This window comes from Neopsephotus bourkii, unplaced genomic scaffold, assembly GCF_033783945.1.
Source record: "Neopsephotus bourkii isolate Nb327-2 ecotype Australia unplaced genomic scaffold, CSIRO-AGI_Nbou_v1 NB_1615, whole genome shotgun sequence".
Taxonomy (NCBI): Eukaryota; Metazoa; Chordata; class Aves; order Psittaciformes; family Psittacidae; genus Neopsephotus; species Neopsephotus bourkii.
Window position 1 is genome coordinate 397,764 of NW_026902090.1, and position 13,309 is coordinate 411,072.

At 52.4% G+C, this 13,309-nt stretch overlaps 1 protein-coding gene across 5 annotated transcripts in view; it reads left to right on the forward strand.

The window, feature by feature from the left end:
* Nucleotides 1-2,133: 2,133 nt before the first annotated feature.
* Nucleotides 2,134-13,309, forward strand: part of DNMBP (dynamin binding protein) — a 34,698-nt gene continuing 23,522 nt past the window's right edge. The window contains exons 1-3 of one of the 5 annotated variants that reach the window (XM_061372398.1): nt 2,154-2,265; nt 9,130-9,294; nt 10,845-11,023. In XM_061372398.1, the coding sequence (XP_061228382.1) occupies nt 10,879-11,023 (145 nt within the window). In that variant the 5' untranslated portion in view covers nt 2,154-2,265; nt 9,130-9,294; nt 10,845-10,878. Of the gene's footprint in view, nt 2,266-9,070; nt 9,295-10,844; nt 11,024-13,309 lie in introns of those variants that run through there. The other 4 variants (XM_061372397.1, XM_061372399.1, XM_061372400.1 and 1 more) reach the window with 4 other exon arrangements.

Sequence of the window (13,309 nt, forward strand, 5' to 3'; positions counted from 1 at the left end):
TACTTTCCCGGGCAGAGTCAGAGAGCTCTTCTCTAGAACAGGACAGCCAGCACAAGAGGCCACGTCACTCACCTTCACAGGCTACTGTGAAGCTGGCAGCACAGCAGCAAAATTCATCTCAGTCACAAGCTTTTTCCTCTACAAGAGGGTTCCTGTGAAATACAAGCTCCTGGAGGACCGACTCTGTCTGTGGGCTGGGATTTGTCCAGCTCATTCTCCTCCCAGCTCTGAATATTTTTGTGTTGAACAGTTTGGTAAAGCTCCACTTGGCTGTGGCCGAACTCTCCATGTGAAAACATGATTACAAAATGTTTCTTGAGGCAGCACTCGCTTCAGCACGACTCTCGCAGGCTTGCCATGAACTTAGCCCCCCATGTGGCAAGAAGCATACCAGAGCTAAACCTTTAAACGTAACATCTGTGGTGCAGTGGTTTTGTGTTCTTTTGAGACTCCAGTGAAGGCAAAAGCAGTTGCTGGGGTTGTGTCAGAAGACACAGCAAACAGCCGATCCTCCCTATCCTCTCTGGGCCACTCATGATTTTGTAGATCTCTTCCTCCACCCTACGTCCTTCTTCCAAGCTGAAGAGTCCCAGCCTACACACTTGTTCACTGCACAGTCTGTTCCCACACCTCTGAGCATCTATAACCGCCTGCCTCCAAATCTTCTTCCATTCTCTTTTAAGTTTTCTGAGATGAGGGGACCAGATCTGCATGCAGGCACTGGAGAAACATGTAAACAAATGGAAGCCAGGCCCAGAAGAATGAACCAAAACTCTTACAAGCACACCTGTGAGTATTGGGGGATGAGCAGAAACCCCACTGTGGAGGGCGGATGAGACTGTGCATGCAATGCATGCTGCTTTATGTGGCTGGCATGGAGGAGGCAGATAAAGTGAACACACAAGTAGCTGAACTCAAAGAAGAGTGAGGAAGCTCTGCTGGGGATGTCAGCAGAGAACTCGGCATGGCAGTGACCTGAAAGGCTGCAGGAGGGAGTGGCATGACAAAAAAAAAGGTCAAAACCTGTCTCAGCAGTCAAAACCAGCAGAAATATAGGGTGAGAAGCCAACATCTAGAGCCCTGTGGCAGGGGCTGGTGTCCATTCTTCAGCTCCAGCGAACCATACACAAGTATTCATACCTGTGGGGAAGAGAGCACCCAGCTCCCTCTGCAATTTCAGGCACTCTGCCAACAGCATCAAGCCATGACAGCACAGCGGGTCCCTGCCTCAGGAGAGCAGGCGGGGAGTCAGCGCCCAGCCTGTGCATGTACCGACACGACACGACTCACAGCAGTGCGTGCAGCGCACCCTGCATACCGCGCTCCTGGCTGGTGGCAAGCCAAGCTGGTAGCTGCCTGGTTGCCATGGAGAAGTGTAGCTAAATGCACTAACAAGTGCCAAACGGTGGTAACTGCTATGGGGGCTGAGAGACTCCGGGCTTTACAGGGTGTTGCTGAGGCATGGTATCCCCTGGGGCATAGAGGCTTTTTTTGGCCTGCCAGGAAAAGTAGCGCAGGACATACTGCACTTGGTGTGCCCAGCCGGAGTGTGATGCACAAAGCGGCCCTCCCTTCCACGGCTTTCTGTCTGGAGCTATTTGTTTTTCCCCATCTCGGTGCTCTGGCATGATCTTACAGTGTAGCTAAGCAGTCAAGGCAGCTCCTAGCAGCAAAACCGAGACTGCACCAGATGGACAGCACAGTCCCACTTGTCAGCTGTCAGCCCACGAAGCAGCGAGAGACACCCAGGAGAAAGCTACAGCGGGAAAGGAGAGCCCCGGTGCTGCTTGTGTCTGCGAGGAACCCTCACTTTGTCAGGCAGAAGTGGAAGAGACAGCTGCCTGTCTTGCTCCACACCAAACTCCTGGGTGCTCTGCAAGCACCCAACCACGGGTGCTGTGCTCAGCCTCCCGGCTACCGGAATGGCTGCACCCCACGCTGGGCAGCGTGTCCCACGTCGGGGTGTCCCCGTGGACCGCTGGGAGCACTGCCTCGCTCCGTGGGGCCAAAGGGGATGTGCCTATGCCACGCGGTCCCGGAGCCCCCAGGCTGCGGGCCCGGCCCCGTGGAGCAGCTCCTCCCCCCAGCTCCGCCACGCCGCGCCCGTCTGGCCGGGCCGTGCGGAGGCAGCCAGGCGGGGCTCTGCGAGGCCAGGCGGGCGCTGGGGGCCGGGCCGGCCGGGGCCCGGGCGGCCGTGGGGGCGGAGGCGGGAGCGGGACCCGCAGGGCCGGAGCGGCCGAGGCGCCCGGAGCGGGCCGGGAGAAGGTAGGGACCCGCCGGAGCGGCTGGGGGAAGCCGGGCGCTCACTGCTCGCCGCTGCCCCGCCGCCCGGCCTGCCGCCTCCCCCTGCTGTGCGCTCCCCCTCGGCCGCCTGGCCTGCGCCTCCGCCGTCCCCCCGCCGCGGCTCGGCCTCCGCCTCTGCTCCCGCCTCAACCCGGCGCCTCCTGCTCTCTCATCCCATACCGGCACCCTCTGCCCTGCGCCGCCCTGCCGAGACTGAGGTCCTGCCTGCCCTGGGGGCTGCCCTGGGCTCTGCCCTGGGCCGTGCTGGCCGGCCCTCGGGTGGCGGGTGCCCTTGGCTGGGTGCTGGTAGCTTGGGTGGGTGCTCCCCTTGTGCCAGCAGCCGGGTTGCGGCAGCGTGAGGCACTCGAGCCCGGCTGGGCGCTTGCTGTACCCCCTGGCTCTGTCCCGTGGTGCCCCTGCTGCCCTAGGGGCGCTTCGGGCACAGGAAGGAGCAGCCTTGGGGTACAGTGAGACCTGCCTGTGTAGTCCCTACATTGCGTCCCTTTGGCTTTTGGTCTCTACCAGCAGTGGTAACCGGGGGTGGTCACCCACCAGGCAGGCGTGCAGCTGGTGGTGGCTGACACTGACTGGACAGCTGGTTGCAGGGGAGCACTTTGGTGCTGTAAAAGATGTGAACGTCTGGGGCTGGAGCAGTATCATTGGTGAAGGGTGGCACAGGTGGTTGAACACAAAGCAGAAGCTCCACGCTGCAGTGCTGTGCCTTCCCCAGGTGCTCCTCTGAGGCCATCTGCTCTGCTTGTATCAGCCTGGGAAGAGAAAATCAGGAGAGTTCCACATTTCTCACCATAGCAAATGCAAATCCCTCTACGTTGCTGCCAGTCTGACACTGTCGCCTTGTACTTTCAGAGCAATGAACTGGAGGTGCCACCTCCAGAGGCCTTGCCAAGGGATGTAGGCTTGGCTCACCCTCAGCACCACCTGAGAGGCTGCAGCTGTTCCTGTACTGACCCTGAACAGTTCCTCAGCTGATCCTGTCCCTGATGCAATTCAGCCTCGGGGGGGTGGGGTGGTGGTGTGTGTGTGTGTGTTCAAACAGCTCTGCTCCGTCTGAAGTACTCCCCACACCTCCGTCCTATCACATCTCATTCTCCTTGCTGTAGTACCTAGAAAGTCTCAAGTTATGTCATAAACATTAACATCTGTTTTGAAGTTTGTCATGTTTCTAATAAGTTTCACTTCCAAGAAGGCTCTCTCCCCTTGTCTCTGCCTTTCTCTCCTTTGTTTCCATTGCAGGCCTCTTTTCCTCTGCAAAAAGGCTTGAACATCTTGTAGATACAAGATTTGCAGTTTTGCAGATGCTTTGCCAAATACAGCCTCTGCCGTGCTACGAGACGTCACCATCATCCCCCTCATCTTGACTCACTCTGGCTGCAAGCCGTGCTGGGCATTGTGTCTAAATGTGTCCTGCTTATTTGCAAGGCCCTCCCTAGCACTCATAATGCTCACATCTCTGAGCTTGCTTCTGTCGTTCTGTTCTTGAAATCCTCTGCTCTGCCAAGGCCAAAGGTTTCGGTTCTCTCTCCAGCTGCTCTGCTTAGCATTAGTATTAGGAACTAATATGAACATATAGCCATTTTAGAGAGATGTGAACATGGGGGTGACAGGAGGGGAACAAAGGAAACAGGAGGAACTGAGCAGTAGGAGAGAGGAAAGGAGTGACACTCAGAGCCCTGCAGAGCACTGGCTTTGGTACCTATCACGAGAAGCGTGGCTGTGTGGCGTGTCAGGGTTCTGCGTGCAGCTGAGGCATCTCTGCAGTGGGTGGTTGTTCAGAAGGACTTTGTGATGGTGGTGATGCGAGCTTGGGTGGGACAGCCTGAGTTGTTCTTATCTTAGCACTTAACTACCTTAACTGATAATTTCCCCTTGACCTCCAGCAAAAGTATTTTTCTAATCATGTTCTAAGGATTGCTCAACCCCACTTCTGAGTGACACAGCTTTTGCTTTGTCTTATTTTTAGAACCTTTCTTTAGGTATAAAATCTACTGCTTTCTCGGGAGCACCTTGGGGATCTGAAAGGAAGAGGTATGAGCAAAGTCCTTGCTGGGGATTTAGGTTCTTTGTAGATAAAAAGCAGTGGAGAACAGGAACGAAGAGCAGAGCTTCCAAATCAAACTTAAGTAATTTCCAGATTTCTGTACTCCCTGCCCAGCAACCAAAGCATTATAATGGGATTCTGTCCAAAAGCTATCTTGAAAATTGTTGTGCAGGGTGCAAAGTCAAGTGTTCCAGTGTTAAGGAATGTTGTTGTAGCCCCAGTTCAGCCTGCTTTGAATACATACTCAAGGTGTAATGACTAGTTTTGTAATTGTATACTACTTATCCCTGCAGCCCAGCCAGGGGTAGCACACAGCGGAAGTGTTCTTGGGGTTTTGTCTGTGCCTTATTCTAAGTTGTATTGTTTTAGCCTGTCTGAAAAAAAATGGCAAGAGAGGCAACCATTTGCCTTGGGGTAGGAGAAGACAGGACTTGGTAGCCAGCTCTGTAGGGTGTGTGTAGCCATTCCATGCAGAATTTGGGAAACTCTCTCCTGACCTGGTGTTCTGGTCTTTGCATGCTTGGGTCCCCAGTGCCAGAGATTAAATATCCATCACAGTCTCCTTGCTCACATGTTGTGGCAGGGTGTTCTGCTTTGCATTAAAAATTGATGCTGCGCTCTATTTTCCAGATGACTTTCATTTGCTTGCTGTCTGGCCAGCACAAGCTCCTCTTCCTTCCTCCCCGGGCTACACTTACCCCATGCAAATGCCACCAGCCTACCCTCAACCATGTTCTGCAACAGAGCAGGTGAGAACAGTGTGATAGCCAGGGCCCAGCTGGAAAGAAGAAGTAGTGGTTTGAATTACGTGTGTGGTATGTGGCAGAACTCCTGTGGCAAATACCCCAAGCTGCCACATGTGTGGTGGGAGGCCAGAGCTTGCTTAAGCAGTCCTTGTCGCTGGTGGTCCTGGTTCTGGAGGGCTTGATGATCCAACCTGAATGCATTAGCTCCAGTGAGGTTTGGTCACAGTCAAAGCAAAAGAAGCTATTTCTTTTTAAAGTGAGGAGATTCCTCTTCCTTCTGGGAGCCATATGGGGTTAGGAGGTGGAGTGCCAAAGAGTAGATCTGGTGTTTCGCTGTGTGAAGCTCAGCAGGGGGGCTCTCTGGGATCTGCTGAGACAAGCAGAACATCTTAATGAGAGGCTGCAGCAGTCAGCATTTCCCCAGTGGGAGAAGGCTCCTCTCCTCCACACCATTAGTCAGGGTTTTGCCGTGCTTGCTGCATTGTCCATTCTGTCTGGATTCATAGGGTCAGCTCTGCAGTTTGCCTGAGCCACAGTCCTACTATCCCAGCCATGGCCCATGAAGCCTGGTTCAGTGGGGTATTGTTTATCTCACCCAGGAATGTGCAGGCAAGCAGGGACCTCTGGGAGCTTACAGAGCAACATGTTCTGCTCTGAACAGGGGGAGTGACTGTGGGTGGCAATGGCTCTGAAGGCTGGTGTGAGCTGTCAGGGTGTTCTGGTGTGCAGGCAATGTCCTACCCTCGAAGTGTGGATGAGGACTGTGCGGATTCAGTGGGGAAAAGGAGGAGGGAAGGAGAGCTGTTGGAGACCATGGGGAAGAGCAGAAGAAGAGGGTAGAAATGCCTCAGCATGTAGTTAGTAAGCTTCTGTTCTTGACACAATGGCATGAGAAGCCAAGCATCACTCCCGGTTTCCTCCCACTGCATGTTAGGTAGCGATTCTTCAGCCTAGAGTGTAGTGAGAGCTGCAGCAGGTCTCTTGTTGAAGCCAGCAGCTTGAGGGTGTATCTCTGTCTCTGGCAGGCATTGAGCTGTAATGAGCAGAAGGAGGCATGTAGTTTTTTAATATTTAAAAAAGATCACTGACAGTATTTGTTTAATATTTTTAATGTTAATTTCTTTAATCATGCTGCAACAGATGTGGCTTTTGTACATTTCTGTGAATCTGACTCCTTCCTGGTCAGCTGCTGAGGCAGGGTTTAAGGTTATGAACATTTAGGCATCTGCTGCACAGGAATCCACTTGTCCCTCTTGTTCAAACTAGCTGTGCCTGTGGAAGCCCACACTGCATGTTTTGGGTCTGTTTGGGGAAATGTTCGTTTTTCAGTTACAGTGCAAGCAGGTTCTAACAGCACTGTTTCTTGGGTGAGAAGCTGAGAATTTGAGAGAGACAGGTGGTTTTAGTGCCTGTGAAGTCTGCGGGTTTTGCTGCTAATTCTGTGGCATTCATCCATTACTGCTTTTTATCTCATGATCTGATCACCGCTTTGGGCATACCACGGATTAGCTGCCTGCAAACCCTCAGGGTCTCTCCTTTTACTAAGGCTGCTAATAGTTTCTGTAATCAGGCTAAAAAGGTTTCTGCCTTATCTCTTAAGTGCTTGAAATCCTTGCTTCAGCATTTTTCAGCAAACCAGGGAAGGCAGAACCCCTGTTTCTGAGGTACAGAAACTCATCAGACTTACTTGCTCACCCTTACCATTAAAAAGATGCAAAAAGGACATTTGTATCACCATTTTCAGAAGGTCTGCTTCCATCTAAATTACAGCACTTTGAGCAAATGCCTGACCGTTTGTGGTGGTGGTGGTGAGTCCATTATTTGAGACTTCCTACCCTGCACAGTTTCAGCTGCAGAAAGAAAGCAGGGATACAAGAAGTTAGTAAGTGCCTTCTCTTGGCTACCTGTGGCTTGATCCAGTCTCTGTTGAATGTTTCAGACCAGTATTGTAACAGAGTTAATAGCTATCGTTTCATTCTGGTCACTCATAAGCCCACACTGGCCCAGACACACTCCAGAGCTAATGGTGAAGTGGAGTAGGCAGTCTTCCATGGAGGTCATGTTAATGTGTGCTGAGCATGCATGCAGGCAGGCTGCAGGGAGTGATTAATGCCCTGAGAATCCACTCTCTGCCTTGCTGCACAATGCGGTTGTGTCAAGCACTGGGCAGGCTGTAGGCCGGCGCCAGGAGCACATTACCTAGTTTGTGCAGGACCAGACAGCGAGGTAGAGAGAGCCAGCGTGTTCTTACTGGGGCGAGTTCAGGGCTGCGCTGCTGCTTCATGCTTGCAGGGTGAGGCTGCGTTTGGATGCGGGTCCGCTGCTGGGCGGGGGCAGGAGTCCGGCCGCTCGCAGGCCTGGCCTCCTCCAGCGTGAGGTCCCCGTGCTGGCTCAGCTGCGGAGGAGCCTTCCCTCCTCCCTCTGTCCCCGGGCAGGCAGGGATCACCCGGCCTGGAGGTGAGAGGGGACTGTGCTTGGCTAGCCGTCAGGAGCCCTGACTCACTGGGGATCGCAGGCGGAGCCCCGCTCTCCCTGCGCTCTGCTTTTCCTGCCGGAGCTCCTGCGTGAGCTGTTGCTGAATGTTTGTTTTCACCAGATCAGGGTGGATCTGGGAGAAGCTCAGCTCCATCGTTAAGCCTGAAGAGTTGGACTCAGTTAAGTTTCCAGTGTGGAAGATGCTGGGAGGCTTCCTTCTCTAGGTGGGGATTTGGAGAAAACTCTGGCAGCAGCACTCCATGGACTAAAACAAGGCAAAAGTCCTGGAAAACATAGCATTTTGTGTTCAGTTCATGTTATGGAGCAAGCAAACTTCACAAGGCTGATTCACTGCTTTCAAACACAGTGGCATGCTGTCTAGGCTCTGCTGGAGTCAGGAAGTGATCCTGCTCTTCTTGGTACTGCTGAGGGAACATGAGCTTGTTGGGAGTCCTTCTTTGGCAGTTTCAGAAGTAACTACATTTTCTTACCTCACGGGCCGGCTCTCGGGGAATGCTTTTCACATGAATATGGTAGTGCCCGTGTTATGTTATAAACCGCAACTAATACATACATAGTGGAACAATTGCAGTCCTGTCTTACCTTCTTGATCTTGTGCCTCATTGGAAAATCTTGTACATTTTAATGAGTCCCCCAGAGCTCCAGGTGAGTTAAGGAAGTGACACTGCTGGTTTCATGGGCAGGATCTGAGCCCCGGGCAGTGGGAGGGCTGTATCTTCAGCCCCAGTGATTGCAGCACAGCCAAGGTTTGGTCTGCAGCACACATTCTGTAATCCTGGCACTCCTCATCCCACTCTTATATTACACTTTTGACAGAAGATATGCAAGAAATCGTGCTGTGCCATCATGCACTCCTGGAGAAACTACCCCAAAAATACTGCCTGTGCTATTTCCCCTTGCCCTTTGTCCAGTGCAGCTGTGAAGTTTGCATGTTCAGACCATGGCAAGGATTCTTAGGACCTGAGCAATGTTGGCCGCTAGTCTGGAGGGTGGAGAGCAGCCCCCGGTGCCTGCAAGGGGCTGCTACTGTTGTGCCTGTCGCTGCTGCTTGCCCATTCTGGTCAGAGCATGCAGCATCATGTCCCAGACACCCCACCTCAAGCAGCGCAGGATTCCTCCCTTGTCTTTAGTATTTCGAAGCTAATTGATGGCTCTTCCATCTTTCTTCCTGCCCCACATGGTCATGTTTTTAATACTGTTACTCCTTCTGCCTCAGTAGGTTCCTGCTGCCCTGAACTGCAGCTCTTTGTGCTCCTGATTCACTCCAGTCCATTCATCTCTTTCTGGTGGCAAAGTGCCGTCGGCGGCTGGATATTGGGCTCTTTGTGCAACCAGCACAATGCTGGTGACAAAGGGACAGCCTGTGCCCCAAGGAGCGCACATGCTATGGGGAAAGCAGTGGAGAGCAATAGGAGTGAGGGCCAGCCGGCCGAGGTGAGGGTGGCTGGGCCAAGTGTGCTGGCAGCAGCAGGGGTACGGCTGGGGGTGGGGAGGGACGTGCTGAGGAAGCTGTTCCTGCCGAGCACAAACCCGCTTTGTTCCCAGGAGGTGAGTCGGACTGGATAAACAGAGTGGTCCTGTCAGCAGAAAGCCTTTCCCTGGCTGGATCCCTCACTGGCACTCGTGCTGGAGGCTGCCTGCACCTCACTAGCAGGGATGTTTTTCTCCTTCCTGTGTTAGCTTCCCCTCTTCCCGGCTCTGAGGACTCAGGTGGGTTGTGCATGCCTGTATGGAGAAATGGGGCCCCAGGGGCCCCATGTGCTCACTGTGGGTGGTGGCATCTGTTGTCACCATGCTCTTACTGCTGTTAACTGGACAGGACAGTTCGACAAGCCATGCTGCGTGCGTGGGTTACTGGCTGGGTGGCACTTGAAGGGTGGTGAGTGTTCACCATGCATGTAAAAGTGCTTTGGGAGGGGAGAGGGTTGAGTCCAGTGAAAGGAGGTCGTGTCTGACTGGACAGAGCAGGGACTCTGCTTGTGATGTGGGAGTAAAGCAGCCTGTGTTGGGGGGGGGTGCTGGTGGGGAGGATGCTGATGTCCTGGCCTAGCAGAGGGCAGGGCTCTGAAAATGTCTCGGAGGGGTGTTTGGCAGTGCCATCCTCCGAGTGTGATTGTAATGGGGTCTCGGAGGGGTGTTTGGCAGTGCCATCCTCCGAGTGTGATTGTAATGGGGTCTCGGAGGGGTGTTTGGCAGTGCCATCCTCCGAGTGTGATTGTAACGGGAAGCACCGGTCTGAGGTGTAGATGTTGAGGAATAGTCTTAGAGTTCCTGGTTGCCTTAGATGGCTGCACCTTTTAGTTCCTCTACCAGGTGGTCCAGGAAGAGGGGAAGGAGCAACTGTAGCTGCAGGACTGCTGCTGCCTTGGTGTGTTGTATTGCGTTGATGATGAGACTGTTTGGTTCAAAGCAAAGATATACAGAAAAGTGTCCTGGCTTAGCAGCCACTTCCAGAGAAAGGGGGGATACAGGACATAGGCCTTGATGAGGACATTTTTGCCTGCCTTCACCCTGCCAGAGGGAATTTAAGCCTGGGAAGGGTTTGCACCTTCAGCCTGGCTTCTGCCAAGAGCCCTGGTGAGGTCTCCCAGGGATGGCTGAGCCTGGTACATAGAAAGGAGAAGGGGCATTTTGAGCCAAGTCTGAGGATGCCCAGGCTGGGTGAGCCCAGGCAGGGATGGGAAGAGTTCACCAGTGAGGAAGAGGATGGTGGGGTGAGCTTGCCTGAGTGAACTGTGTGCGTCTTCTCTTGCTGGACAGAAGTGTGACGCTGCTCCAGCACACAGTTCTTGTGTCCCTGAGCAGTGGCACGGGGAGGGGAACACTTCTGCCCATCCCAGCAGACCATGGAGGGACTGTGCAAGTGAGCGGTGCTGTCTGCCTACTCAGCCCTGTTGGGCTCAGGGCCCTGCACTGCATGTCAGGGAAGTGCTGAGCTTCCTCCCCTTCTCTTGCTTCCTTCCTGACAGGAATTGCCTTCCAATTTTCTTCTTGCTTCTCCCTCCGCTGTAGCACAAATACGTGTCCCCACAGAGACAGCCAGAGGACTGGATAAGGCAGGATAGACCATGGGGGCTGCATTGCTTGAGACTCTCTGCTTCTGCAGCATGCTTTATGTGACAAGGGATTTCAGGGAGCTCAGGACAGGTTGCCCTCACACTGTTCCTGCCTCTTTTGGTCAGGAAGGTTTTACTTTCTGGCTGTATATGTGATAATTTCATATGCTTCTGGCTGCCATCAAACTTCCTGCTGTGTCTCAGCCTTAGGTACTGATCCACCTTCAGACCCTGTGCAATGGAGGCTGGTTCCGTGGTACGAGCAGTCTTTGACTTCTGTCCCAGCGTCTCTGAAGAGCTGCCCCTCTTTGTGGGAGATGTCATCGAGGTGCTGTCCGTGGTGGATGAGTTCTGGCTCCTTGGCAAGAAAGAAGGTGTCACAGGTGAGAGCTGGAAATGCAGCACCTAGATCTACAGGTGTGCCAGTTAAATGTTCACTCTGTGAGCACACCTTCCGTTGGCCAGTGCTGTGCAGGACCAGACTGAATTTACTGAATCTTTCATGGACTGAGGGTGCAGGTTGCCCATCACTGGTCTCCTGGCAGTTTTTAGTCATCTGTTGGGACAGCTCGGATATTTTTGAGAGAGAGATTAGTGGAGGGTCAGTTCTCAAGGAGATGAGAGCTTCACAAGACTAGTTGCTCAGTCCTCTGTTATGAGACAGCCCATTTCCTGGCTAGTTTATGCACTGATCTGCTGTGACAGTGGAAGGGGAGAGAGGAAACAGATGCACCCAGAGTGGAAATGCATCCATATCCAAGTGACCTTGTCAGGTCAAGTCAGTGGGAGACACAGTGACAGTGTGTGTGCCCCTCCAAGCTCTCTGACTCGGCTCCACTTCCTCCTTTCTGCTTTAAAGCGTTTTCCTGCACAAGCTGCCATCATTAGCTGGGTGCCTGAAGTAGTGTGCAAGAATTAAACTTTTGGAGGGGCGTGGGAAGCTTCTGAAGCAGCAAAATGCTCTCAGTAAAACACTTAAGAGTCTCGTAGTCTACTGTCTAAGCAGCTCTTTCTCATCTTAATCCTGATGGTGAGAGGATGTGTGAGCTCTCAGGGAGATGAAAACCAGGACACTTCAAAGCATAAGCCTGACTGTCTTCAGCGTGAAGTGGGACTGGAGTTTCATCTTCGGTCATGGAGATGGGGCTGCTATTGCAGCATCAGTCTGGGCTCTGCTAACAACTGCAAGCTGTCTCCTGGCTAAAACAAAGATGAACAGGAGCAAAGGTGGAAAGGAGGACTTATTTCCTATGCTTCATGTAGCTGATGAATGGCATCGAATGAACACATGCCTGATCCTGCTATTGCTGAAGTCACTGGGCACAAATTACTTCTGCAGAAATCACCAGTATCTACTTCACCACAGTTTAGTCTCCCAGCATAACTCATGTGCTTGTTCTCAAGAAGATGAAGCTATTAAGGAATAGTAAACAGATGTGTGTCGTAGCTCAAAGATAAAGAAACACACTGAAGTCAAACCAAATGGTTTTTAGTGACCTTTAACTCAAACCCCACTTGCATTCCTGCTTTCCCTGGGAACAGCTGTTGTAGTTTTCTGTCCAGTTTTCTAAGCTAAAGTTGTAGGGAATTGAAAAAAGTGCTATTGAAAGTAGCTTTGGAGGTGCTGCAGCCTACCAGTAATGATACTCAGTACTCTGGGGAATACTTAATGTGGCGCCATGACTTCCTTTCAAACAGCATTAGGTTGTTTCCATCTACAGGGCAGGAAACTTTAAGACTTGGAAAAAGAGGTAGAGTTGGTTAAAACTGAAGAAAGCCATTAAGCCTAGTAGCCTGTGGGCTGCTGGTTGTACCTCAGGTTAATGATAACAGATGCCAAATTATCTAAGCCTAGTGCGGAGTTTTGGGTGTCTAGGATATGGTGTCTCCAGGTTTTGCTGGAGAACCTGGATGCTCTATTGGAGTATCAGGTGTGAATGCTGGAAGTGCTACTAGCCCATACTGCATCAAGTCCCCTTGCCACAAATCATGAAAGACAGGAATGACATTTTTAGTAGCCTTTGCAGTGGGCTCTGCTACATCCTGTGCTCCCATAACTGAGATTAGTAGCTGGGTGGTATCTTGTGATGGCCGGCAAGTGTGTGCTGCCCTGTCTGGCTATGGTCTGTTCAGAATAGCTGGGCATTCAGCAGTGGGTGCCATGGTGAAATAGGTGCACAGTGGTGATAAAGTAAGGAAGGTCCCTGGAGCCTCAGCGGTGCTGAAGCTGTGACAGAGCCTGTGACTCCTAGACAAGGTTATCGTGAGTGTAGTGGCCTGACTTCCACACTGAGGCTGTACGGAGCCAAGCCTTACAGAGAGAGGAGCACCGAGTTGGATGTGCCCAGCAGATTGTTATCTGGCACTACTGGATCTCAGTCCACATCAGACTATGAGCTGCTAAGCAAATAATGAAAGCAGAGAAGATCTAGTATGTCTGTTCCCAGAAAGTCCATGCTGGTGGCACAGTCCCAGTAATGAACAGAGACTGTTGGTTGCCTGGAGTGAGCCAGGGCAGAGTCTTTTGTTTTCTGTTAGCTCTTAAGCATTTAAAACCTCAGGAATTCCCAACTCCCAAACTCGTTCCTCTTCCACCATGCTACTGAGGAGGTGCCCTGGGTGGCTGGGTATTTTCCTTCAGTAAGAGATTAATAGATCCCAAAGCCTGG